Source organism: Cicer arietinum, chromosome 8, assembly GCF_000331145.2.
Source record: "Cicer arietinum cultivar CDC Frontier isolate Library 1 chromosome 8, Cicar.CDCFrontier_v2.0, whole genome shotgun sequence".
In the NCBI taxonomy this organism is placed as follows: Eukaryota; Viridiplantae; Streptophyta; class Magnoliopsida; order Fabales; family Fabaceae; genus Cicer; species Cicer arietinum.
In genome coordinates, this window is record NC_021167.2 from 9,347,771 (window position 1) to 9,370,798 (window position 23,028).

Consider the following 23,028-nt stretch of genomic DNA (forward strand, 5'->3'; position numbering starts at 1 on the left):
TTTGACACGATAAAAAATCACATTTTTTAAGAAAAATGATTAGAGTATAAAAATAAATAAGACAGATAATTTATAATGTTTTAAATTATGTTAGTGTGTTCAAAAACAAAAAATTATGCTGTGTAAGCTTTTTAGAAAACTATTTGTTAAAATAAATTAACTTTATGTTGAAAATAAATAAAAAGGATTACTTTCTAGGAAAAAATTTCCAATTAAAGATTTTTATAATTTTATACGAACACAAAAATCACTTATATTTTTCTGTAAAATCTCTTAAAGAAAATTTTAAATTATTTATATCAAAATCGTTTATCACTTTTAGAGATCTTAATAAGTTCTACTATTGAGAGATTTTCTCTCAATTCCTACCGTGGGAATCTCTATAGATTCGTGTGCGGATCTCAAATCTTGTTTTGACACAAATTGATATCAATTAGTGTGTTGTTCTCATAATTCTAAATTTGATAACAATTAGTTGATTATTAATGAATTATAATATATTGTTATATCTTTTAACAGTCCTAATTAATTATATATTTGAACAAATTGCTGTTGAATTTTGTTGTCAACTTTGTGTCTCTGAAACCATGTCAATATAAAAATTACTTGTATAATTGTAAAATTTAAATATAATACAAATAAAGCATACCCATAACTATAATTATTTTTTATTATAACCAACCTCTTATTTTATACTAGTTCACTATAAATTATAGAGTATATTATTATTTTGATTTCTAAAATTGAAGACTATCAATCAACTTTGTCAAAATGTGTCTTTATAATGACAAATTCTTCTACCTGTAAATGACAAAGATATATGAACAAAAATAAATATCAATAGCTAAAGAAAGCAAAGGAAGAGGATGAAGTTGTATAAATGGATCTTGGAGAAAATAATAGCTCCCACATCCAATCCAGCCCTTTTAAGAGAAACAAACAAAATGTGTCTTGTTATCAATCTCTACAGGAGGTAACCATCATATAATTTTGATGTGAAAGAGTGAGTCTATAACAAACAGTAAATATGACTATTCACAATGTGAAGGTGAGTAGTGAAGTTGTGTGATGTGATATATCTATGTACACCAACCAAACCACTAATGGCACCTCCTCCTCCTGTATTGAAGGAAGAACTAAAAAATGAAATGAAATGAAATTGTCATGTGATTCATCATCAGCTTGCATGTCCAGTTTGAATGAAAGCTTGAAGCAAGCTCTGAGCTGCAAATGTTTGATCAGGTGTCCCAGATATCACTACCTTCCCTCCACTTGTACCAACACAAGGATCATAAACACTAACATTTGCACCTGATATCTGCTCCCATAAACAATACCATAACATATTAGTACCAACTTTAATATTAAAAACTAGTGTATATTAAAATTGTAACCTTTCATTTGTAGATGTCTACATTTTTAAAAAGTGGTTTAAATATAAAAAGATTTTGCAACTGAGGAATTAAAAGTAAATATATATTTAAATAAAAATGAAAGTGCTATTTTTTTAGGCAAAAACTAAAGTACTGTTAATTATCTTAAAAACATTTAAAGGGTTAAAATGGAAACTCATGCTGCCAAAGCTAAATTTCACATAGAGCAAACAATGTCAAAATTCCCTAAATATTTGGGAATTGCAATACTCAACAAATGTAACAAAATGATGAAGTGTAAGTCTCAAACTCATACTTTATTTTTTAGACCTTAATTAAAATCATTAGCTGTCCAAAAACCATATTGATCATATGATTCAAATCACAGCAAATAATCAGAAGAAAGCATAACACAATCCAACCAAGAGTCACTGCAAATTAATAATGCATGATATTATTTTAAAGGGAATAATGAAGCACCTGTCTGATTCGATCTAAATTGCCGCCATCTTCACCATAAACAGAACCAAAGACATGTTCAGAAACTATAATCTCCACAGTAGTATTTGTCACAGTGGCAAGTACATTTCCTCTGTCAAAACATTTTAAAAAATTGGGGAAGGGAAAAAAATTATTATTTATTAAAGCAGAAAGGTCGAAATAAAAATCAGAAGCACAAAAATTATTATTTCTTAATTCTAAGATCACCACCACAAAAACACAAGAGCTCTTCAAACATAAACTTTAAACACTACAAATAAACTTTGCAGGATAGGAACAAAGAAATGGGAAGTGGCTAAGAATGACAGCGGAGGCGTGTATTCCCAGCTGGATTATACTGACCTGCCAGGTTCCAAATTCTCAATTAAATTTGTATTTAATTCCACATTTTCTCTGATCGTTTTAGCATGCACCCCTGCATTCTGCAAATACACAAACTCCTAAACAATCTTGTGCTAAGACCATAGGAAAAACAAGAAAGAGATGTAAATATGTAATAGAAATTGGAAGATGGTAAAACACAAAGAAGGTGAAGAATACCTGTGGTGGAAACCTCCCAGGAGGAAAACCAGATTTTCTGTGTGTAAAGATCTTACTCTTCACAGTATCCTTATTTACTTGAAAACTGGATTTCTTTCTTGCTTCAGCATGCCCCTCATTAGGCAAAGGATTATCCCTGATTCTACTAGTGATTTTACGTAGAGCGTTTTCTACATATCGGTACCCACCAGTTATCTGCACGAAGACAGTAAATATAGAACTTCTACCAACTTTTTCATATTAAAGAACTTTAAATTTGAAACTAAGCAACAAACCTGCTTGGCAAGGTCAACCCGCTAGTTTGTAGCTTAAAAGCTCACATGATTAAAGTATAACTGTTTGGTAACATTATTCTCTCACGAGCTTATGCCTTTTAGTGTTTTTTCACGAGCTTACTGTGTTTATTGAGATGTTACTTCAAGTAGTGTTTAAATTTATAGCTTATAGCGTATATATTTTCCCACATTTTTACCCAAGTTTAAATATTAATTTAAAATATATTTGTATGTAATTTTATATTTATTAGTTAGTTCAACCGTTAATTTTACCAAACACTTCAAACTCAATATGTTATCGTATCCGCTATCAAATAGTGTATCCGTCATCCACTACTTTTTACCAAACAGAACCAAAAGTTATCCTTTTATCATGAAGGATGTCAGCATATGATACAGTAAAATAGCTGTCTTGAATTATACAAGATACATAAGTGTACCTGGACCACCACATCATTATCTGAAGCCCCATTTGGAACTGGCTCTCCGTGCAGTATTTGTATATCTGCACCACTCACTTCTTTCAATTCTGAAACCACCTGACCTTCATGACCAGTCAAGAAACTTGCTGTGCTTGATGCAACTAAAAGCCTTGCAGTTACAGGTGATTCCACACTAGAGGCTGGGTGAAATCCATTTCGAATGTGATCTTCAACAATTCTAGCAAAGACAAGAATAACAGCATCTTGTGCAGGAGAATTACTAGATTCAAGATTCTGGATGAACAACAAAAAGCCAACTCTAGATCAACAACAGAAACTATGGCAATTCAAAATGTGTTTTCGTTCGGATTTATCAAATTCGTTATTTATATATCATGCACGAACAACATAAAAAATAGTGGTGTAGTGCAACTTTCTCAAATGACTAACCTCAAAAGCGGAAATGGTGACGATGCGCTCTTCAAACTCACTTAATGGAGCTGCAAAGATAATAGAAGCACCTGTTTGGCTTTCTAAAGTTCTAACTATAGCCCCTCTTTTGCCAATCACACTACCAGCTATATTGTTAGAGCAAAGGAGTCTGAAAACAACTTCGTGTCCGGTACCTTTTGAGTCAAGGCTAGGGTTTATGTTATAATTCTTTGTCAATTTTGAAGCATCGTTTATAGATAAACCTTCCATCGAAGGTAACCACGAATTAAGGTGAGGAAAAAGATCCTCGTGTAGGTTAGAGGTTGACCTATCAGAAGAGCTAACAGTTGGCGGTGTGTTCAAAGATACTTTTCCCAGCGGCGGACAATCTTGAAGACAATGAGATACAAGAATCAGTGCTTTCTTTACAGCCAAACTTTCACCGCTTATCTGCCAATCAAACAAGTCCCCGGATAAAGAAAAAGAATTTCAAATAGTCATTTCAATGACAATTGACAAGTGAATGGCATTATTTTGGAATTGTCTGAAAATATTGTACAAGCCTGGAACATGGATCTAAAATTTCTTTGTACTTTATACTTTGTCCTCCCATTGAAATTATATGCATCAATTAGCAGTCATTGACTCTTAATTATCCTACTAGGAACAAGCATCAGATGAAATGCAGACCAAGAAAAAGTATAGATATTGGTAACAAAACAAGAGCAGAATCAGTTACTATCTCTCCACTACTTGCCAATTCCCTCTAGTTAGACATCCTAATTTATCACAAGTTCCATACACCTACAATCTCAAAATTGAAATTCCAATTCACATGCACAACATACCACATAGTAATATGATTTTCATGCCAAATTAAGCAATGCAGCATTTGTGATCCAAGTTTCCTAGGAAGAAAACAAGATCAAGATTGCGTACCATTAATAAAAACATAATATTTGACATGAATTTCACCGATATAGTTTGAATCCTTATCCAAAATTCTCTTAATAATAAGACAAATCATAACCAATTTCCTTACTCAAGTATTTTAAAAAGTCAATAAAATGTGGGGCATTAGTGTTGTTTTTTATTAAATAATACATGTTTTTCAAAAAGAAAATACTACATTTTTTTACAAACAATTTTCGATCTTAATCAAAAGGAAAGAAAACAACAATATGAAAAGAAAAGCAAAATAAGCGACAAAAAAATTCGTACTATTTTATTATCTTAAAAATATAACCAAATAACAACTTGCTTTACTTCATTTAATGTTATCATTACTCTTCAACTAATTTAGATTTTGTTTTCCAATAACTCTTGTATTTCTATGAAGCAAGTTCCCATGAAGGATAGTTTAGGAAACAAACCTTTTTAATGATATTGATGAAATTAAATAAAATTAACTAACATTCTTAATTAGTATTAATTTAGTTAAGTTTGCTAATACTCTTTAATTATTGAGTTTTCTTAATTCAAAGACCTTAAGTTAGAGTCAAATCCAATAACAACAACACAATAATATTAGTAGCAAAATAAAAACACAACAAAAATAGTAAGCAGCAGGAAAACTCACAAGAACTAACTCCTCATCTTTAGAAGCACAATGTGGAGAAGGACAAACCCTAATTTTGGTACCACTATTATTCCTAATGTTGCTTATATTCTTCCCTCCTTTCCCAACAACAGCACCAATCTGTGAAGTATGCGCTAACAATTTACCAAAAACTTCTCTATTACTGTTATTAACACCTTTCTCACCTTCAAGTTCCCAAACCCTCTCAAAAACCCTAACAACACCTTCTTGTGCATTAGAAACCTCAACTTCTCCATCACCCAATGCAATACCCTTTAGCGGCGATATCGTACCAATTACCAAAATAACCCTATCATCGGTGCCGGCGACCGAATCCTCGCAGTGGATTTTGCATCCTGTTTCTCGCCGGAGCTGAGAAACGATTGAACCTGAACTTCCGATCAAACCTCCGACGGTTGACGAGTGGCAAACTAAACGGAACGCGATCTGACCCGGTAGGATTTTGAAAACAGGTCTCTTTGTTCGGTTGTTCCGTTTTGAAGGTAACGGCGGTTGATGGTGGTGGTTGGTTTCGACGGCGGCGGAAGTGGGGTCTTGCATTTTGGGAAGAAATTTTTCAAAGTTTTTGACTTTTGAAGTGGGGTTTTGCTGTTTTTTAAATTGGTGTTGATGGTACTCGTGGTTAAGGTGTTTTCATGGTGGTGGTTGAAAATGAGATTCGCAAAGAAAAACGAAAGAGAGTGATGTGAGAATAAAATGGAATAGAATGAAATGAAAGGGTATTGAAGGATGGAGGTGTTTTTTTTATTATTATTATTATTATATCTATCTGTATTTTGGCTTTATTATTAGTTGACAACAACTTAAAATTAAGGTTTGTTTGTGTATGCTAATGGAACAGTGTTTATTGTTTTGTGTTACTGCTGTGTTATGGTAAGATGCTGTAATTATGAACTTCTAAGTACAGTTTGTTGGTGGGTAATTTTGGATTTCAGATCGGCTGGTGTATAGTTGAATTGAATATAAGAACAATAAATCAGAATGTAATTGAATGTGTTTAATGTTTTAATTTAATGGAGAGAATATGAAATCTGCTAAATTTGATTATTTCCATTGTATGTCACCCGTGGATGATGACAACAGTGGAGTAACTAACACTCTTAATTTGATTCAAAATGGCGATTATTCTTATGTTTTATTGGGTCTAGACCACAGTAACAAAATTTGATTTTTTTTGTTTTTTACAAAATTTGTTTCTTTATACAAAATGAAATACTTATATAAGTTCATTTATTTATTAGGTGTATGTTAATTCAATTGATATTATTTGAAGACATGTTTTTTATAAGAGTTAATCAAGTTGGTGATGTTTTGGTAAAGCATGGTTTGAGTTAGAACTATAATCTTATAATTTATTTTTATTTTGCTTCTGTTTTTATTTTACATGTCTTATTGGTAAATGCTTTGTGTGTTTCTTTTCCCAGAGATTTATAAGCTTTTATTTGGGGCATAGTCTCTTTTGTTCATAAGCAAAAAATAACCGAAATTTATATAGTGACCTTATTCCAAATTTTGGGTCGTAAAACAATATCCTTAACTACTTTTTTTAGAAGAAATTATGAAAAAGGCAGACAGAGTTGCTTGAAAAAAAATCGTACCACATTCTGTGAATACACAACATTTCAAATATAATATTTAAAATAATTTTGATTTTTGATTACCAAAGACCTTCTGTGATGTGATGGTCGAGATTAACAAATATAAACTATTATATTTTGTTTTAATTAAGATGAATAAGTAGATATGATAAATAAATTTTGAATTCTATCATAAGATTTTATTATATCTATTAAATAGATATGACACATGATAAGACTTTATTTTATTTTTTAAGATTAGATCAAAAATTAATATGATATGATAGAATAAAAAAATAATTTATTTAATTACTTTTATAAAATATAATCTAAAATATAATAAAATATAAAACAGTAGAATATAATATTAAATTAAAGACTTCAATACATTTTCAAATCTCTTAACTTGTCTTTGAAGTTCATTTTGTCTCTTAACTCTAAAAAGTGCCATTTTAATTTCTTAAGTTAAATTTATTAGTGCAAGTATCCGTCAATTGAATCGCCATTATAATTATAATTATAATTATTATTATACAATATTTAAGTGTCATGTGGATTTTTTTTAAATGATGTGGTGTTACATGAAAATTTAATATTTTAATTCATTTTACAATTATTTAATTAGTATAAAAAATTATAATAAATTAATTAACACACCATAATCTTCTTCAATAAAATAAAATAAATATTTTATCTATCATAGTTCACCAATTTTTGATGTCATCCAAAGGTCCAAAGAAAATTAGAGAATATAAGGCGACCGAACAAAGCTATAGTATGGAAGGATATGGCTCCAAGACTAAGAGAGACGTACAAAGCTAGGGTAGTATTTTAGAAGTCGGAAAAAGGAAGAGAGAAAAATGGTGAAGGTATATAGTTAGGTTGAAGATGATAAATGGTAGGATTTTCTTTGTTTTCCCTAATTATTTGTCTTTTCCACTTTGGTTTCTTCTACATTTTTTTGAAGAAAATGACAAAAATTGTAATTTGTGGTTTTTATTTCTTTTTGTATCAACACTTAATAAGTTATCAATATTATGGGACGAATAAATATGAGTAATGTATGATGTACTTCAAATTTTATTAGTTAAGTTTTGAGTTATTTTTGAATTGTGTTTAGAGGTCATTTATTTTGAGAGGAGATCACGAATGGTGAGATGAAGACGTGTGATAGACTGTGACAAATTTGAGAGGAGGTAGATTTAGAATTATTGTACATGAATGAACATTTGCATTTTTATTACAGAAATATAATAACGATCTTTTGACAGGAATATCATTTTCATAGACCCTAATTTAATTAAAAGGAAATCATAGTATGGGGAAGATGATGGAATATTGCAATGACTAATTACACATTAGATGCTAGGTTGGTAGAAGTTAAGGATGTTTAAGTGAATTTTGACATAAATGACTAACTTGTATTAACATATTAAAATTAATGGACCAAAAATTACACTTTCTAGAGTCATGATAGCAAATCCAACCTAAAAAAAAAGGTTAACGGACCGAAAATGTATTTAAACATAAATTTATAAGTAAAATATTAATAATTAATTTTAAAGATATATATGATTTTATCGTAAAAGTAATTTTATCATTTTATATAATTTAGTAAATTAAAAATCTATCAATATAGAATATTTAAATATAAAAGTATTAGATTACAAATGTGTTATAAGTAGATATGACAATTGGTAGGGTTCGGGTAGGGTACTATAGTACTTGTCCCTATATCTGCGGTTAAAAAAAAACACTTATACCTGTGCATATACCCTCTTGGGTATCAACTTTAATACTCGTACCATTACCCTCTAAGTACCTAAGTGTCCATACTCATACCCATTATACACACTTTAACTAAAATAGATCGATAAATAAATGATACTGTTGCGATTAAATTTAAAATTATCCAAATATCTTAAATTCAATGATAAAGTATTATAAACCAAAATATTTTCTAACTCAAAATATTTCAAATGAACACTCATCACAATACACATTCAATATCCATAATAATATTTTATGAAGTTGCAAGTCCTACGACAATATTATTCGAGATCTGTAAAAACAATTGATAGAAAGTTGCAAGTATAATTATAAAGTCATGATTAATAAGACATAACTCTTAATTATAAAGTCACAATAATTACCTATTCATTATAATAAAATTCTTAAAAAGTTTGCAAACGTTAATCATTCGATTGTAAATATCGCAGTGGTCCAATGATATTAATAGATGTTAATTAAAACATAAAATAAAACAATTAATTAAACTAAACACTAATATAATAAATAAATAATATATTTTTATAAGTGCGGGTGCATGATGGGGTTGATACTATAGTACTCGTATCCACACTCATACCCACTTAATTTTTCGGGTAATTACTCGTCCTTGTGTCCATACCCATTATGCGGGTTTTATCATACCCATTGTGGGTTTTTTTTCTCTACGGATACATATTGGGTCTGGATCTAATTAAAACTCTTAGTTATAAGTTATTTTAATAAGTTCTTTTAAATGGTTTTACCAGTGTTTATATCCGTAAATATGCACAAATAATAAGTCTATCAAAACAATCTCATAGTGTTTCACTAAACGAATTATGTGAGAACAATAGTAGTTTCAAGTACAAAAGATCATGCTTGGTTTGATGATAACAAAATCAATTCGTGGGAACAATTTTAGGCACTAATGTTTTATTTAAGTGTGCAGTTACAAGATCACAAATAACATTATAGGATATTAGGATTTATCCTCTGATGCATTGGTCAAAAAGTTATGAAAATTCCGCATTTAAAATTGATGAAAAAAAGTGTCTCTAAAACACTGCTTTTGATGATACAAAACATTAGACTGCCTCTGCATCTGCCTTTGGTGGTACAAGAAGGTTTTCCAAGACTGCATTCGATTATGATTCGATTTTGCTCTCAGTGCATCTTGAAGTCTTCCTCTAATGAAGCAAAATAGACTTTGGGAAAGTCTGCCTTTGGTGAAAAGACTTTAGAAAAGTCTGTCTTTGATGAAGCAAAATAGACTTCGGGAAATCTGTCTATGGTGAAGCAAGCAAGCTTCTGGTCAAAATTGCCTCTGACTAGTTGCCTCTGGAGATGAAGCAAACATATGACTTTCTTGCCTTGGTAAAAGTCGATTCCTAAAAAAGTCAACAGATGTGATAAAAGTCAATATTTGAAAAGTCAATGCTTGAAAAAGTCAACATTTATAAAAAGTCAGTGCATCTGATAAAAGTCAATGTTATGATATAGTTAATGCCCCTAATACTTTGTCTCTAGGCATTTACTTTTGGTTTTGGTCCAATAATTCTGCCTCTAGTTATCCATGCCTATGGTCAATTAATACTACTTCTGATTGACAATTGGTAGGGTTCGGGTAGGGTACTATAGTACTTGTCCCTATATCTGCGGTTAAAAAAAAACACTTATACCTGTGCATATACCCTCTTGGGTATCAACTTTAATACTCGTACCATTACCCTCTAAGTACCTAAGTGTCCATACTCATACCCATTATACACACTTTAACTAAAATAGATCGATAAATAAATGATACTGTTGCGATTAAATTTAAAATTATCCAAATATCTTAAATTCAATGATAAAGTATTATAAACCAAAATATTTTCTAACTCAAAATATTTCAAATGAACACTCATCACAATACACATTCAATATCCATAATAATATTTTATGAAGTTGCAAGTCCTACGACAATATTATTCGAGATCTGTAAAAACAATTGATAGAAAGTTGCAAGTATAATTATAAAGTCATGATTAATAAGACATAACTCTTAATTATAAAGTCACAATAATTACCTATTCATTATAATAAAATTCTTAAAAAGTTTGCAAACGTTAATCATTCGATTGTAAATATCGCAGTGGTCCAATGATATTAATAGATGTTAATTAAAACATAAAATAAAACAATTAATTAAACTAAACACTAATATAATAAATAAATAATATATTTTTATAAGTGCGGGTGCATGATGGGGTTGATACTATAGTACTCGTATCCACACTCATACCCACTTAATTTTTCGGGTAATTACTCGTCCTTGTGTCCATACCCATTATGCGGGTTTTATCATACCCATTGTGGGTTTTTTTTCTCTACGGATACATATTGGGTCTGGATCTAATTAAAACTCTTAGTTATAAGTTATTTTAATAAGTTCTTTTAAATGGTTTTACCAGTGTTTATATCCGTAAATATGCACAAATAATAAGTCTATCAAAACAATCTCATAGTGTTTCACTAAACGAATTATGTGAGAACAATAGTAGTTTCAAGTACAAAAGATCATGCTTGGTTTGATGATAACAAAATCAATTCGTGGGAACAATTTTAGGCACTAATGTTTTATTTAAGTGTGCAGTTACAAGATCACAAATAACATTATAGGATATTAGGATTTATCCTCTGATGCATTGGTCAAAAAGTTATGAAAATTCCGCATTTAAAATTGATGAAAAAAAGTGTCTCTAAAACACTGCTTTTGATGATACAAAACATTAGACTGCCTCTGCATCTGCCTTTGGTGGTACAAGAAGGTTTTCCAAGACTGCATTCGATTATGATTCGATTTTGCTCTCAGTGCATCTTGAAGTCTTCCTCTAATGAAGCAAAATAGACTTTGGGAAAGTCTGCCTTTGGTGAAAAGACTTTAGAAAAGTCTGTCTTTGATGAAGCAAAATAGACTTCGGGAAATCTGTCTATGGTGAAGCAAGCAAGCTTCTGGTCAAAATTGCCTCTGACTAGTTGCCTCTGGAGATGAAGCAAACATATGACTTTCTTGCCTTGGTAAAAGTCGATTCCTAAAAAAGTCAACAGATGTGATAAAAGTCAATATTTGAAAAGTCAATGCTTGAAAAAGTCAACATTTATAAAAAGTCAGTGCATCTGATAAAAGTCAATGTTATGATATAGTTAATGCCCCTAATACTTTGTCTCTAGGCATTTACTTTTGGTTTTGGTCCAATAATTCTGCCTCTAGTTATCCATGCCTATGGTCAATTAATACTACTTCTGATCATTGCCTCTAGTCAAGAAATCATGTCGTTGGTGTTCTTGACTCTAGTCAAGAAATCATGCCTCTGATTGCTTTTGCCTCTGGTCAAGAAAACATGATTATGGTGTTTCTGCTTCTGGTCAAGAAACCATGCCTCTGGTGTTCGTACTTCTAGGTCTAGTACATTCTATTTCATCTAAAACACAATTCAAAAAATACTTTAAAAAATTCTAAGTTTCAGTTATATGCTCGATACCTAGAATTGAACTCAAGAATATATTTTTGAAGACAATGAAGCACCATGATAAGGACAAACATACCATACCATGAATGACACAAGGCCATTCCTTGAAGGACATTCAACCATACTTTGAAGGACAAAGTCAATGCTATAAAGGCTTCTATAAATAAAACCCGATTCTGAATTCAAATAATACAATCGATCACTACAACTTACAACATTATTTCAAAGTGAAACAATCTCAAATCAGCAAGCAAAAACATTGAGTTAGAAAATTATCAAATTTATCTAAGTGTTTGAGTAATAAAAATCTGAGAGCTTATTCTATAAACATCCTCTAGTAAGAGAGAAAATTCTGAAACTCACAAACACTTCTTTTTTATAACCAAGTCCAGTAGTGGTTGATCGTATTCCTCGATAGTTTGGCAACACTAAGCTAAAAGTTGAGAAGACTTGTTAGAACTTATAAACTAATTTCTATCGTGGCTGTCATTTTCTCAACAACTTGACGATACAAAGTTGGAGGTGAGAAGATTGAACACAATCATTGTGACTAATCAAGTTTTCAAGTGTAAGTTTTAAATATAGTGGATTAAATCCTTCAAAGAAAGGGATTGGACATAGTTACTAAGTTAGTAGTGAACCACAATAAATTTGTTCAAGAAATCATTATATTTTAAAACTAATAAAATTATTATGATCATTAGTAAAATAAAATATTAGTTTATAATTTTACATTACAATATTTGATTGCTTCAATGATTAAAAAAACAAAAAATTAGGTGACTTTTAGAGCAGTCTAATGTATTAATTTGTCCATTACAAATAAATAGAATGTTATATTCAATAACTAGTTACACTTATTTTTCTGTATATTTTAATTTTTATCCCCGGAATATTAAATAGTTACAAGTAGTGCCAAACTTTTGTATTATAACTCTCCAAAACATTAAACAATTATGAGAAGTGTATCACTTTTGTATTATATGGTTAGTTTGTGTTGTCGGTGAGATTGTGTGAAACAAAAATGTGTGAAGTTGAAGACTTGGTTATAGGCAAAGATCTTTACCACATTGTGAATTACACATTTGAGGTGTATAATAGTGAGTTATATTTATAGGTTATGTCCATCCATAAAATGTGACTATGGATATAAAATTGGTATATTTGGAAGTACATTTCACTTTCCTTGTGTTATGTCCATTATTTTATTGGTTTGATGTTTTTTAGGGTTTGCGAGATGTATCATACATAATACATAATGAAGATGTAGATGAAACTTATAAAGTAGACATATAATGTGTTTAAAGTACAAAAGAGTTGAGAAAAATGTTAGACTTAAGTAACTTTGATTAGAATCTAAAATAAATGTTGTATATGAGTTATAAGAAACAACTTCAACAACATAAAAGTGGATGATGTAATATGATATCATTTCACAAATATTGTTATTGTATGAGCAACACATAAAAATATGGCATTCCATACATGATGGTGGAGAATCCAACATTTTTATCGAGATTACCTATGATGTTGTGTAAAGTGCCTAACTCATGAGTGTAGAAGCAGAACCCTGCGGCTATTGACGAGCCACGATTTCAAAATAAAAAACGCTCTTACTTACTACTTGTTGGCCCAAACCCAAAATCAATTCGTTCTTCTCTCACAACAATACTCTAAACCCTCTTTCCATTGAATTGGAAATAATAAAACCTCTCTTCCATATACACATTCTGTTCATGGCGTTTAAATGAGAAAATCTAAACCCCTTTCCACCTTTCTCCGCCAAAATCACAATCTTTTTCATGTTCTCTTCAAACCCTTTTCTTCTCTCCCCCAACAACCTGATCTCCCTTCACAGATCTACACCATCCTCTCTAACCCCCAATGGCGAAAAGACCCTTCTTTTAACACATTAATCCCTTCTCTAACCCCAACCCATATCTCTTCTCTCTTCAACCTCAACCTCCACCCTCTCACCGCCTTAAATTTCTTCAAATGGATCCACCAACAACACGGTTTCATCCACACCGTCCATTCCTACCAACCACTCCTTTTCATTCTCGTTCGAAATGGGTACCTTCGTGCTGCGGAGAATGTTCGAAATTCCATGATCAAAACCTGTGCTTCACCACAAGAAGCAAGGTTTGTTTTGAACCTTTTGCGTTTGATGAACAATGCCCATCATCAACCACTAGGGTTTAAGCTCTCTGTTACTTCGTATAATCGCCTTTTAATGTGCTTGTCGCGTTTTGTTATGGTTGATGAATTGCATTGTTTGTTTAAGGATATGTTGGATGATGATGAGGTTTTGCCTAATTTTATTACTTTTAATACTATGGTGAATGTTCATTGTAAATTGGGGAATGTGGTTGTGGCTAAGGTGTTTTTGAATGGTTTAATAAAGAGTGGTTTTTGTGCTGATGCTTTTACGTATACTTCTTTGATATTGGGTTATTGTAAAAATTGTGATGTTGAGAAGGCTTATAAGGTGTTTGAGATAATGCCGCAACAGGGTGTTAGGAGGAATGAGGTTTTGTATACTAATCTAATTCATGGTTTTTGTGAAGCTGGAAAGTTTGATGAGGCTCTCAAGTTGTTTTTGCAGATGAAGGAGGATGGTTGTTTTCCTACAGTTCGAACTTATACGGTTGTTGTAGGTGCTTTATGCAAGTTGGGGAAGGAGACAGAAGCTTTGAATTTTTTTGAGGAGATGGTGGAAAGAGGTTGTGAGCCTAATGTCTATACTTATACTGTATTGATTGATTATTTCTGTAAGGTGGGTAAGATGGAGGAGGGGATGAAAATGTTGAATGCAATGTTGGAGAAAAGGTTGGTTTCGAGTGTTGTCCCGTATAATGCCTTGATTGATGGGTATTGTAAAGGGGGAATGATGGAGGATGCCGTGAGTGTATTGGGTTTGATGGAGTCGAATAAAGTTTGTCCGAATGCTCGTACTTATAATGAACTAATTTGTGGGTTTTGTAGAAGAAAAAGCATGGACAGGGCGATGGCATTGCTTAATAAAATGTTTGAAAACAAACTGTCGCCGAACCTGATCACGTATAACACGTTAATCCATGGGCTGTGTAAAGCAGGTGGGGTAGATAGTGCTTGGCGGCTGTATCATTTGATGATTAAAGATGACTTTGTTCCTGATCAGAGAACTTTCGGTGCTTTTATAGATTGCCTCTGTAGAATGGGAAAAGTAGGAGAAGCGTGTCAGGTCTTTGAGTCTCTTAAGGAAAAAAACGTCGAAGCAAATGAATTCATATATACAGCCTTGATTGATGGATACTGCAAGGCTGAGAAAATCGATGATGCTCACTTGTTATTCAAAAGGATGCTTGCTGAGGGATGTTTGCCGAACTCTATTACGTTCAATGTATTGTTAGATGGCTTGTGCAAAGAGGGGAAAGTGGAAGATGCAATGTTGTTGGTGGATGACATGGTAAAGTTTAATGTGAAGCCCACTGTTCACACATATACAATTCTCATTGAGGAAATTTTGAAGGAAGGTGACTTTGACCGTGCTAATAAGTTGCTCCACCAAATGATTTCATCTGGATGTCAGCCTAATGTTGTCACATATACTGCATTTGTTAAAGCATATTGCAGCCAAGGAAGATTAGAGGATGCTGAAGAGATGATGGTCAAGATTAAAGAAGAAGGCGTATTTCTCGACTCCTTCATCTATAATTTATTAATTAATGCATATGGATGTATAGGACAACCAGACAGTGCGTTTGGTGTTCTCAAGCGCATGCTTGATGCTGGTTGCGAGCCTTCGCGTCAAACGTATTCCATCCTAATGAAGCATCTAATTAGCGAAAAACAAAAGAAGGATGGCATCAGTCTTGTTGGACTTGATTTGAATTCAACCAATATTTCAGTTGATAATCCTGAGATTTGGAAGATAACCGACTTTGAAATCATAACCGTGCTCTTCGAGAAAATGGTGGAACATGGCTGTGTGCCTAATGTTAACACCTACAGCAAGCTTATCAAAGGATTTTGCATGGTGGAACACTTATCAATAGCCATCAGGTTGTTAAACCATTTGAAAGAAAGTGGAATATCTCCATCTGAAAACATTCATAATTCTCTTCTAAGTGGTTGCTGTAAGTTGGGAATGTATGAAGAAGCATTGACATTGCTAGATTCTATGATGGAGTATAACCATTTAGCACATCTTGAATCCTATAAACTTCTCATTTGTAGGCTATTTGAACAAGGTAACGAAGAGAAGGCCGAAGCGATTTTTCATAGTTTACTAAGCTGCGGGTATAATTATGACGAAGTGGTTTGGAAAGTTCTAATTGATGGTTTAATTAAAAGGGGTTATACTGATCAATGCTCAAAGTTGCGAAACATTATGGAGAACAATGGATGTCCTGTACATTCTGAGACGTGCTCAATGTTAACTCAGGAACTGAATGAAATTAAAAGTGACGAGTGTGTATTTTTTCCTGGAAATGGAACTGGGAAAAAGATGCCTCCCATTGATATTTCATTTTTTGATGACTCTGGCTAAGGTTGTATAGAGGAATACCTGAAATTTCATGATAGATACTGAACATACATACAATATCTCAAAGAGTGTAACTGTGATAATCACCTAGGGAGATCAATTAGCAGAAGACAAAGAGGCAAGTGAGTATTTAAATTCTTGTTTATTCTTTTATTCTTACAATAAAGCCTCAGTTCAAATTTGTAACTTTTAGTTTCAGTTTATCTCAGACATGTTGGGGCATTATTTTTGTATGAATAATTATGAATATGATAACTTCCTCATAATTTACTTGAATCATATTACATATTTCAAATTTCTATTAAATATTAAAATGATTTTTATTCTCAGAGTTGGTAAATACATGTGAGAGATTCAAGTTATTCATCATCATTGGAAATAAATGAGGAAATATTTTTCAATTAATGTATTCATATGTTTTATATTTGACAGAACATTTTCTGAAAAAAACACTGATGTACCTTATATTTTATATTCATAGGTATTCTATTCTTTGCAACTCCAGTGAACCACAGCGGAAGCTGTGGTAAGAGTAAGACAACCCAGAGATTTTACTAGTTCAATGTCTTCTGTTATCCTTACAGTAATGGTTGCACGCTCAAGAATGAAATTTAGTTGTAAAGATTTGTTGGTATCACCATCAATTTTAAATGGAAGTAGTTGTTGTAGTAAATGGCAGCCAAATATCCTTCTATTATCATGTCACTATTGTTCTAACAAAATCTTCATAAACTTCTGCACGACTGTCAACATAATTGATGAGTTGAATACAAGCAATAACAACTGAAGATAAAATTTTGGCCAGGAAAATTATTTGATGTTTAGACTTTTCCTTACATAGTTATCAATGATAAACTGAAATTTATGGCTGTTTGTTCCTTTCAAGTTTGTGTTTGCATTTGTGTGATTAGCATTAGGGTGAGGCGAATGAGTTATTTGATCTATAACATGCCACTTGAGGTGGGGGCGTTTTTGGCCCTAAGTATGAAGAATGCATAGACTCACCCAACTTTGTCGATGTCTATGTACTTTAAAAAAATGAGTTGGTGCACTTTAGCAAATGTGTATAGGAGTTGCTAACCTACATTCACTTATTTTTAGGAATATCTTGCCAACGTAATGCTTCTGAAAAATAAGTAGGTGTTTATTAGCAAATCTCACATATATGTATATATAGCTTAATTACTATCATTAGTGGAGTAATTACGAGTTCATTAGAATTTAACTTGCAGCTTAATAGTGCTACTACATATGGATGTTATAACACTTTTTTTAAAATTACACTGACTGCATTCCCTATTTTCTCTATTCAATATTTCAATTTTTGGAGGTGTTTAATATATGTCACGCTAATACAAATTTTAGTACTTATTGCAAAATAATTGCGTACATAAAAAATGGCCACGTCGGGTCAGTTATTTAAAGGACTTTCTTGCATTGTTGATCGATTTCTATGCATCTATTATCTATTATAATAATTAAAACAGAATAATTTTATCTTCTATTGTATTAAAATTCTGATGTGGCACATTTTAAATTCATCTTCTATTGTATTATGTTTTGTTTCTTCAATACATAATGCAAACATTTTCATTTGTCCAAATAAAATTATTTCATATATTATATAATTTCAGTTTTAATTTATCACTCAATGACTCATTAATACATTTAAAAAACTATAATTACTCATCAAAACTTTAATTTCAATAACTCATGCAAAAAACTACAAACTATTCAATATTTTAAATCATGACAATGCAAGTTCGACTACATACACACATCAAGATCTATCTTCTGTTTTTCAACCACTCTCTTGTAAATTCTAAGTTCAAACAATGATAACATTATGACTCTTGTAAATTCTATGTTCAAACAATGATAACATTATGAAATGCAACCAATATACAATTATTTGTATGACACACTATTAATTCACGTATACTTTAATAATATTATTTTTATATTGTCAATTATTGTCCAATATCATATATCAATATTATTGCATAGGAAATGAGTTTTTTTTTCTCTTAGATTGAATGTGTCTCCCATAATATTTTTTCTTTTTATAATTGAAAAATAAAACAAATCATAATTGAAAAAAAATGAATAATATTAAATATTTGAAAATGAAGCATTTCTAACTATTTCATTATTCACTCGAATCTTTCTATGTTTTAAACATTCACAAACTTTTCTTGCTAGAAGTTTCTTGACTGTGTCAAATAATTATTTTAAAATCCCAAGACACACAAATGAATTGTTTCAATATTTTAGATTTAACACTATCGTCCACGAATGAATGTTACAATATATCACAAAGTACACAATATTATTAGAAGAACCGCGTCAATGAAAGAATCTTTTTTTAAATAAACCAATTCCACATTTAAATATATTTTACAAAAATTGTATTAGTCAACAATGTTTTACTTTTTCTTTTGTACTAAAACAAACCTAACTTATATATAATTATTCAAAAATATATTTACCTTTAAGTACGTAAACACTTAAGTATATTCTACTATAAAATAAAATTAACATTACTTTTAAATTACATATTATTATTATTTTATACTTAGTAATATATTAAATTCTAACCCATAACATGCGGGTTATTCTCTGGTCATCATTAAGGCTACGTTTATTTTATTCTTCTGATGAAGTCTTGTAAGTTGTTTCTTAATTGTTGAATGAATATAAGTTGTTTCCAATTTATGTCGCTAAATAAATGATTGCTTAATATAAGAGTTTGATTTTGTAATTTCTTCAAAACATGGTTGTAAAATGACTGTCATTATAATTATTAATAATTTTCTCTTTCTCCATTTTCTTAAAACATAATCACAAACATTAAAACATAAAAACCAATAAGATTAAAGAAATAGTAAGTTTGGTTGCACTTTTCAGTCTTGTCTACTTTGAGTAAATATAGCAGCAGTGAAAATATTCCTTCCACAAGATACTTTTGCCTGCGATGCCCTGAGTGTTGACTACTGTACAGTACACTGAAGAGATATATTACAAAATATAATATAGGCCATGACAATTTTGACATATACCAATCTAAATGTAAAGGGTCACAAGGATGCACACACTGGTAAAATACTAGTAAAAGCTATTTACCAGAGGGAGAAGTCATTCTATTTTCCTCTGAATCATGTTTGGCTGTAGAATCCCCCCCACCCATTAATTCCGAGAAGCCTTCCACCTTGACAGGCGGGGCTCTAACCATGCTAATGTTGTTCCTATAATGCAAACAATGAAACAATAGTTTTAATAAAAATAACATAAAAGCCAACCTAGCGGTTGCATAGTATTTATTTATTCAAATTTACTTACTGTGACTGCATTGGGGGAATCTGTAAGGAACTGATCTGTCTAAACTGAGTGTTAGATTGAGGATGGAAATTTGCCATTGCAGCCAACTGCTGCTGCCTAAACTGCATTTGAGGATGTCTGGAATTGAAGGCATTACCATCACTTGGTAAATCTGATGTGTTTTCAATCTTGACTTGAACCAATGGTCTTTCCTTACTTACATCCATAGCAGGGTGGGCAGGAGATTGGTGGCTTCTCATTCTCTCTAACTGCAGCTGCTGCTGTTGTTGCTGAAAAGCCAGAGTTTGGGAGTGAATCATCTGCTGCATCTGTGGATGCATCTGTCTCTGCATCTGAACCTGCACGTTAACAATACACTGGGTAACGCAGCATCACCGAAATCATAAATCAATCACCCCTAATAACTGGAAACATTGTATCCAAATAACATGCAACCCATAGAATATAATATTTTGATGGATGCTATAAATAACTTCCGGCCACTGATCAAAGAAAAAAAAATTACAATTGAACATGGGGCACAGGGAAATTTTGTTTTGAAAAAGCACTAGGTATATCTAAGAAATTACAAAGGATCCTAAATAAGGATTCTGTTCCCCACTGCCTGTGGCATTTTTCACATCCATACTTCATACCAGTATCATAAAACATTAAACAATGCTAATATAAGTAGTTATAAGTACTTGCTGAGGTAGTCGAAGGGAATTCTGCTGTTGTGGCTGCAACTGTGACTGAATTCCAAGTGCATGTTGCTGACCTTGTTGAATATTCTTGGAGCCATCTTTGACCACATCCACTAATGGCGCAAAATTACTGTAAGCACGACAGAGAAATATTAAAATGAATCCGTTGCATGTTTAAGATATATTGATTTAAAAGTAAACTACAAAACAGGGCAATATAGCAGTACAATAGTTACCAGTTCATTACATGAAAATAGAACATAAAAATTGTAGTCTTTGAGCAATCACCTTATGAATAAATTAATGCAGAGCAAGAGGAACATATTTATACATTTTACTGAATTCATAAGATAAATTTGGCACAGGCTAACATGCATAAACAATAAAATAAGATAAAGTAGACCAGTATCACAGAATAGAAAATCTGACAAAGCTAACTTGGATATATTCAGCAGTAACTTGAATATACCAAGTTTTATTTGGGTGTGGGGGGGCTTTCATAATTATAGGAATTTCAAACATACCTAAAACCCACAGTTTTAAGCAACATCTTTAGAAGTTCAATGGCAGAGCATTGTTTTTTATAACTATCAGCAAGTATTTTCAAATTGGTTCCTATTTTAACAAGATGTTTGCTCATCACTTCAGACAAGTATTCAATTGGACCTTCCATGGTAGCTTCAACTCCCGCACCCAACAAAATGCCAGCCACTACCTTCTGAGAGAGCTTTGCTGCTTGCTCGCGACCAAGAACTCTTCCATTTCCCTCACTTCCCAACTTCCCACGGTACAACCCTCCCACTGGTTCCCCATTAACATACTCAGCCCGAATCCCAAGCCTCTCAATCATAACAGGACTCCGAATCATAACAGGAGGCAACGCATCAAGCACACCAAGTATCGTCACTTTCTGGTTACTATTATTATTCTCTACTCTCTCACTCACTGGAATTGCACTCTCGGGTACACAGTTCCACGCATATGTTACCTCCGGAAAAACAAACTCACCATCAACATCATCACCGTGAACTAAACTACCACCATTTGATTGACGCATAACCTGATCCTGTTCTTCCTTAAACACTACGCGCCTCTTTTTATGATTAGTATTATACAAAATATAGGAAGCCATCTCCACTGGCGAACGTTTCGGTGACGATTCCCGATCCCACATAGCTAGCTTCTTGTTAGCCTTATAATTCTCAATTACTTGATTATACCACGTTTCAGGCAACTCGGAATCAACATATCTGGATCCATTCTGCATTACAAAAGAAAAAGCTCAACATTTTGTTATTACATTACACAAATAATAACATAGCAAATCACCATTTTGTTCCTCCAAATAGACAAAAATGACCGATAAGTCCCTGAAATTTAAATTTCTATTGCCTACGCCGTACTCAGTTTCAATAATCTGTTTTAGACTTCCATTCATTTCAATTTACGATTTCAATATAGGATTTACTCCCTACTTAACAAAATATAAGCAAAAATAACTATTTTTGTTCATATTTTGTTACACATTACTCCCTCCTTAACTCCGATCTTTGGTCCTTTAAGCATTTTTCTTTTTATTTTTGCTTAATGAATCGAGGGTAAAAAAGACTAACCGAATGTAAATTTATGGTTTCACAATGCTAAAATGATCAAAGTTCAGGGACCAAGGAAGTAGTATTTCATATACATACTACATTGTCATAGTAGACTTTTTTCATCCTCTCAATCAATCATAATCGTCTATCATTAAAAAAGTTTGACTTTAATCACAGCAGCTTGGACTTCTAAAGTCATAATTTTTTTCACGGTATATACAAATAAATAACAAATTAATTAATTAGACTCTATTAAAGTGATTCATGGAGGAACTAAATTAAATTTCAGAGATTATTAATTTGTAATTCTGAAAACTTAATAAACCAAAAAGAAAATTGCAATCCAATCAATAATAATAATAATAAAAAGGATGAATGAGAAAAAACCTTGGAATTGGAGGAAGTAGGAAGATCTTGATTATTATTATTATTATTATCGAGTGTGAAGTAGATGTCATCCGGATGCAAGCGAAGGAAATTAGGGTTAATGGTGGAGAGAGAGGGATTAAGATTAGGGTTTGAAGAAAGAGAAGTAGAAGAAGCTTTATCGAAGAGGAGAGCACGAACTCTAAGTTGAAGGTGAATATGAGGGGTAGATTTGGAAGAATCGGTTTTCATAAAAGAATCCCAAGCTGAAGGTGAAGAAAGGTAAGGTGCGAAGTTGTTGTAGATGGAATCGCCGAGCCATGTTCGCCATACACCGTTGGATTCAAGCTTACGAGCTAGCTCGTAGCCGCGTCCGTTTTCACCAAGTAGTTGAGACATATAACAAACAACCACCTTCTGCTTTTTCCTTTCTGCTACTAACACGTAACTAACTAGCTTCTGTCCAGGTAGGGTTTTTTGCATTTGACGGGTTTTGACTTTAACTATATACTTTC

The 23,028-nt window shown here is 32.0% G+C and overlaps 3 protein-coding genes across 6 annotated transcripts; 1 reads left to right on the forward strand and 2 right to left on the reverse strand.

Moving 5' to 3' along the window:
• Positions 1–872: 872 nt before the first annotated feature.
• LOC101513450 (KH domain-containing protein HEN4) lies at positions 873–5,881 on the reverse strand. 2 transcript variants are annotated; one of them, XM_004512513.4, is made up of 7 exons: positions 5,123–5,879; positions 3,562–3,993; positions 3,130–3,405; positions 2,415–2,609; positions 2,217–2,296; positions 1,854–1,965; positions 873–1,318 (listed from the first exon to the last, which is right to left on the reverse strand). In XM_004512513.4, exons 1-7 carry the CDS (start codon positions 5,681–5,683, stop codon positions 1,178–1,180), a joined length of 1,797 nt encoding a protein of 598 aa, XP_004512570.1. In that variant the 5' UTR covers positions 5,684–5,879; the 3' UTR covers positions 873–1,177. The 2 variants fall into 2 exon arrangements, with proteins under 2 accessions (XP_004512570.1, XP_073220584.1); XM_073364483.1 differs by lacking the exons at positions 873–1,318; positions 1,854–1,965 and having other exon boundaries at positions 2,217–2,329; positions 5,123–5,881.
• A 7,527-nt stretch (positions 5,882–13,408) lies between these two features.
• On the forward strand, positions 13,409–17,340 carry LOC101513759 (uncharacterized). 2 transcript variants are annotated; one of them, XM_004512515.4, is made up of 2 exons: positions 13,409–16,652; positions 17,012–17,340. In XM_004512515.4, the coding sequence occupies exon 1, from the start codon at positions 13,750–13,752 to the stop codon at positions 16,531–16,533; it is 2,784 nt and encodes a 927-aa protein (XP_004512572.1). In that variant the 5' UTR covers positions 13,409–13,749; the 3' UTR covers positions 16,534–16,652; positions 17,012–17,340. The 2 variants fall into 2 exon arrangements, with proteins under 2 accessions (XP_004512572.1, XP_004512571.1); XM_004512514.4 differs by having other exon boundaries at positions 13,409–16,648.
• Positions 17,341–19,380: 2,040 nt separating this feature from the next.
• Positions 19,381–23,028, reverse strand: LOC101514534 (uncharacterized). Of its 2 annotated transcripts, XM_004512517.4 has the most exons (6): positions 22,535–23,028; positions 21,077–21,813; positions 20,553–20,682; positions 19,870–20,207; positions 19,654–19,775; positions 19,381–19,535 (listed from the first exon to the last, which is right to left on the reverse strand). In XM_004512517.4, the coding sequence occupies exons 1-6, from the start codon at positions 22,994–22,996 to the stop codon at positions 19,444–19,446; spliced, it is 1,881 nt and encodes a 626-aa protein (XP_004512574.1). In that variant the 5' UTR covers positions 22,997–23,028; the 3' UTR covers positions 19,381–19,443. The 2 variants fall into 2 exon arrangements, with proteins under 2 accessions (XP_004512574.1, XP_027193330.1); XM_027337529.2 differs by having other exon boundaries at positions 19,381–19,775; positions 22,535–23,026.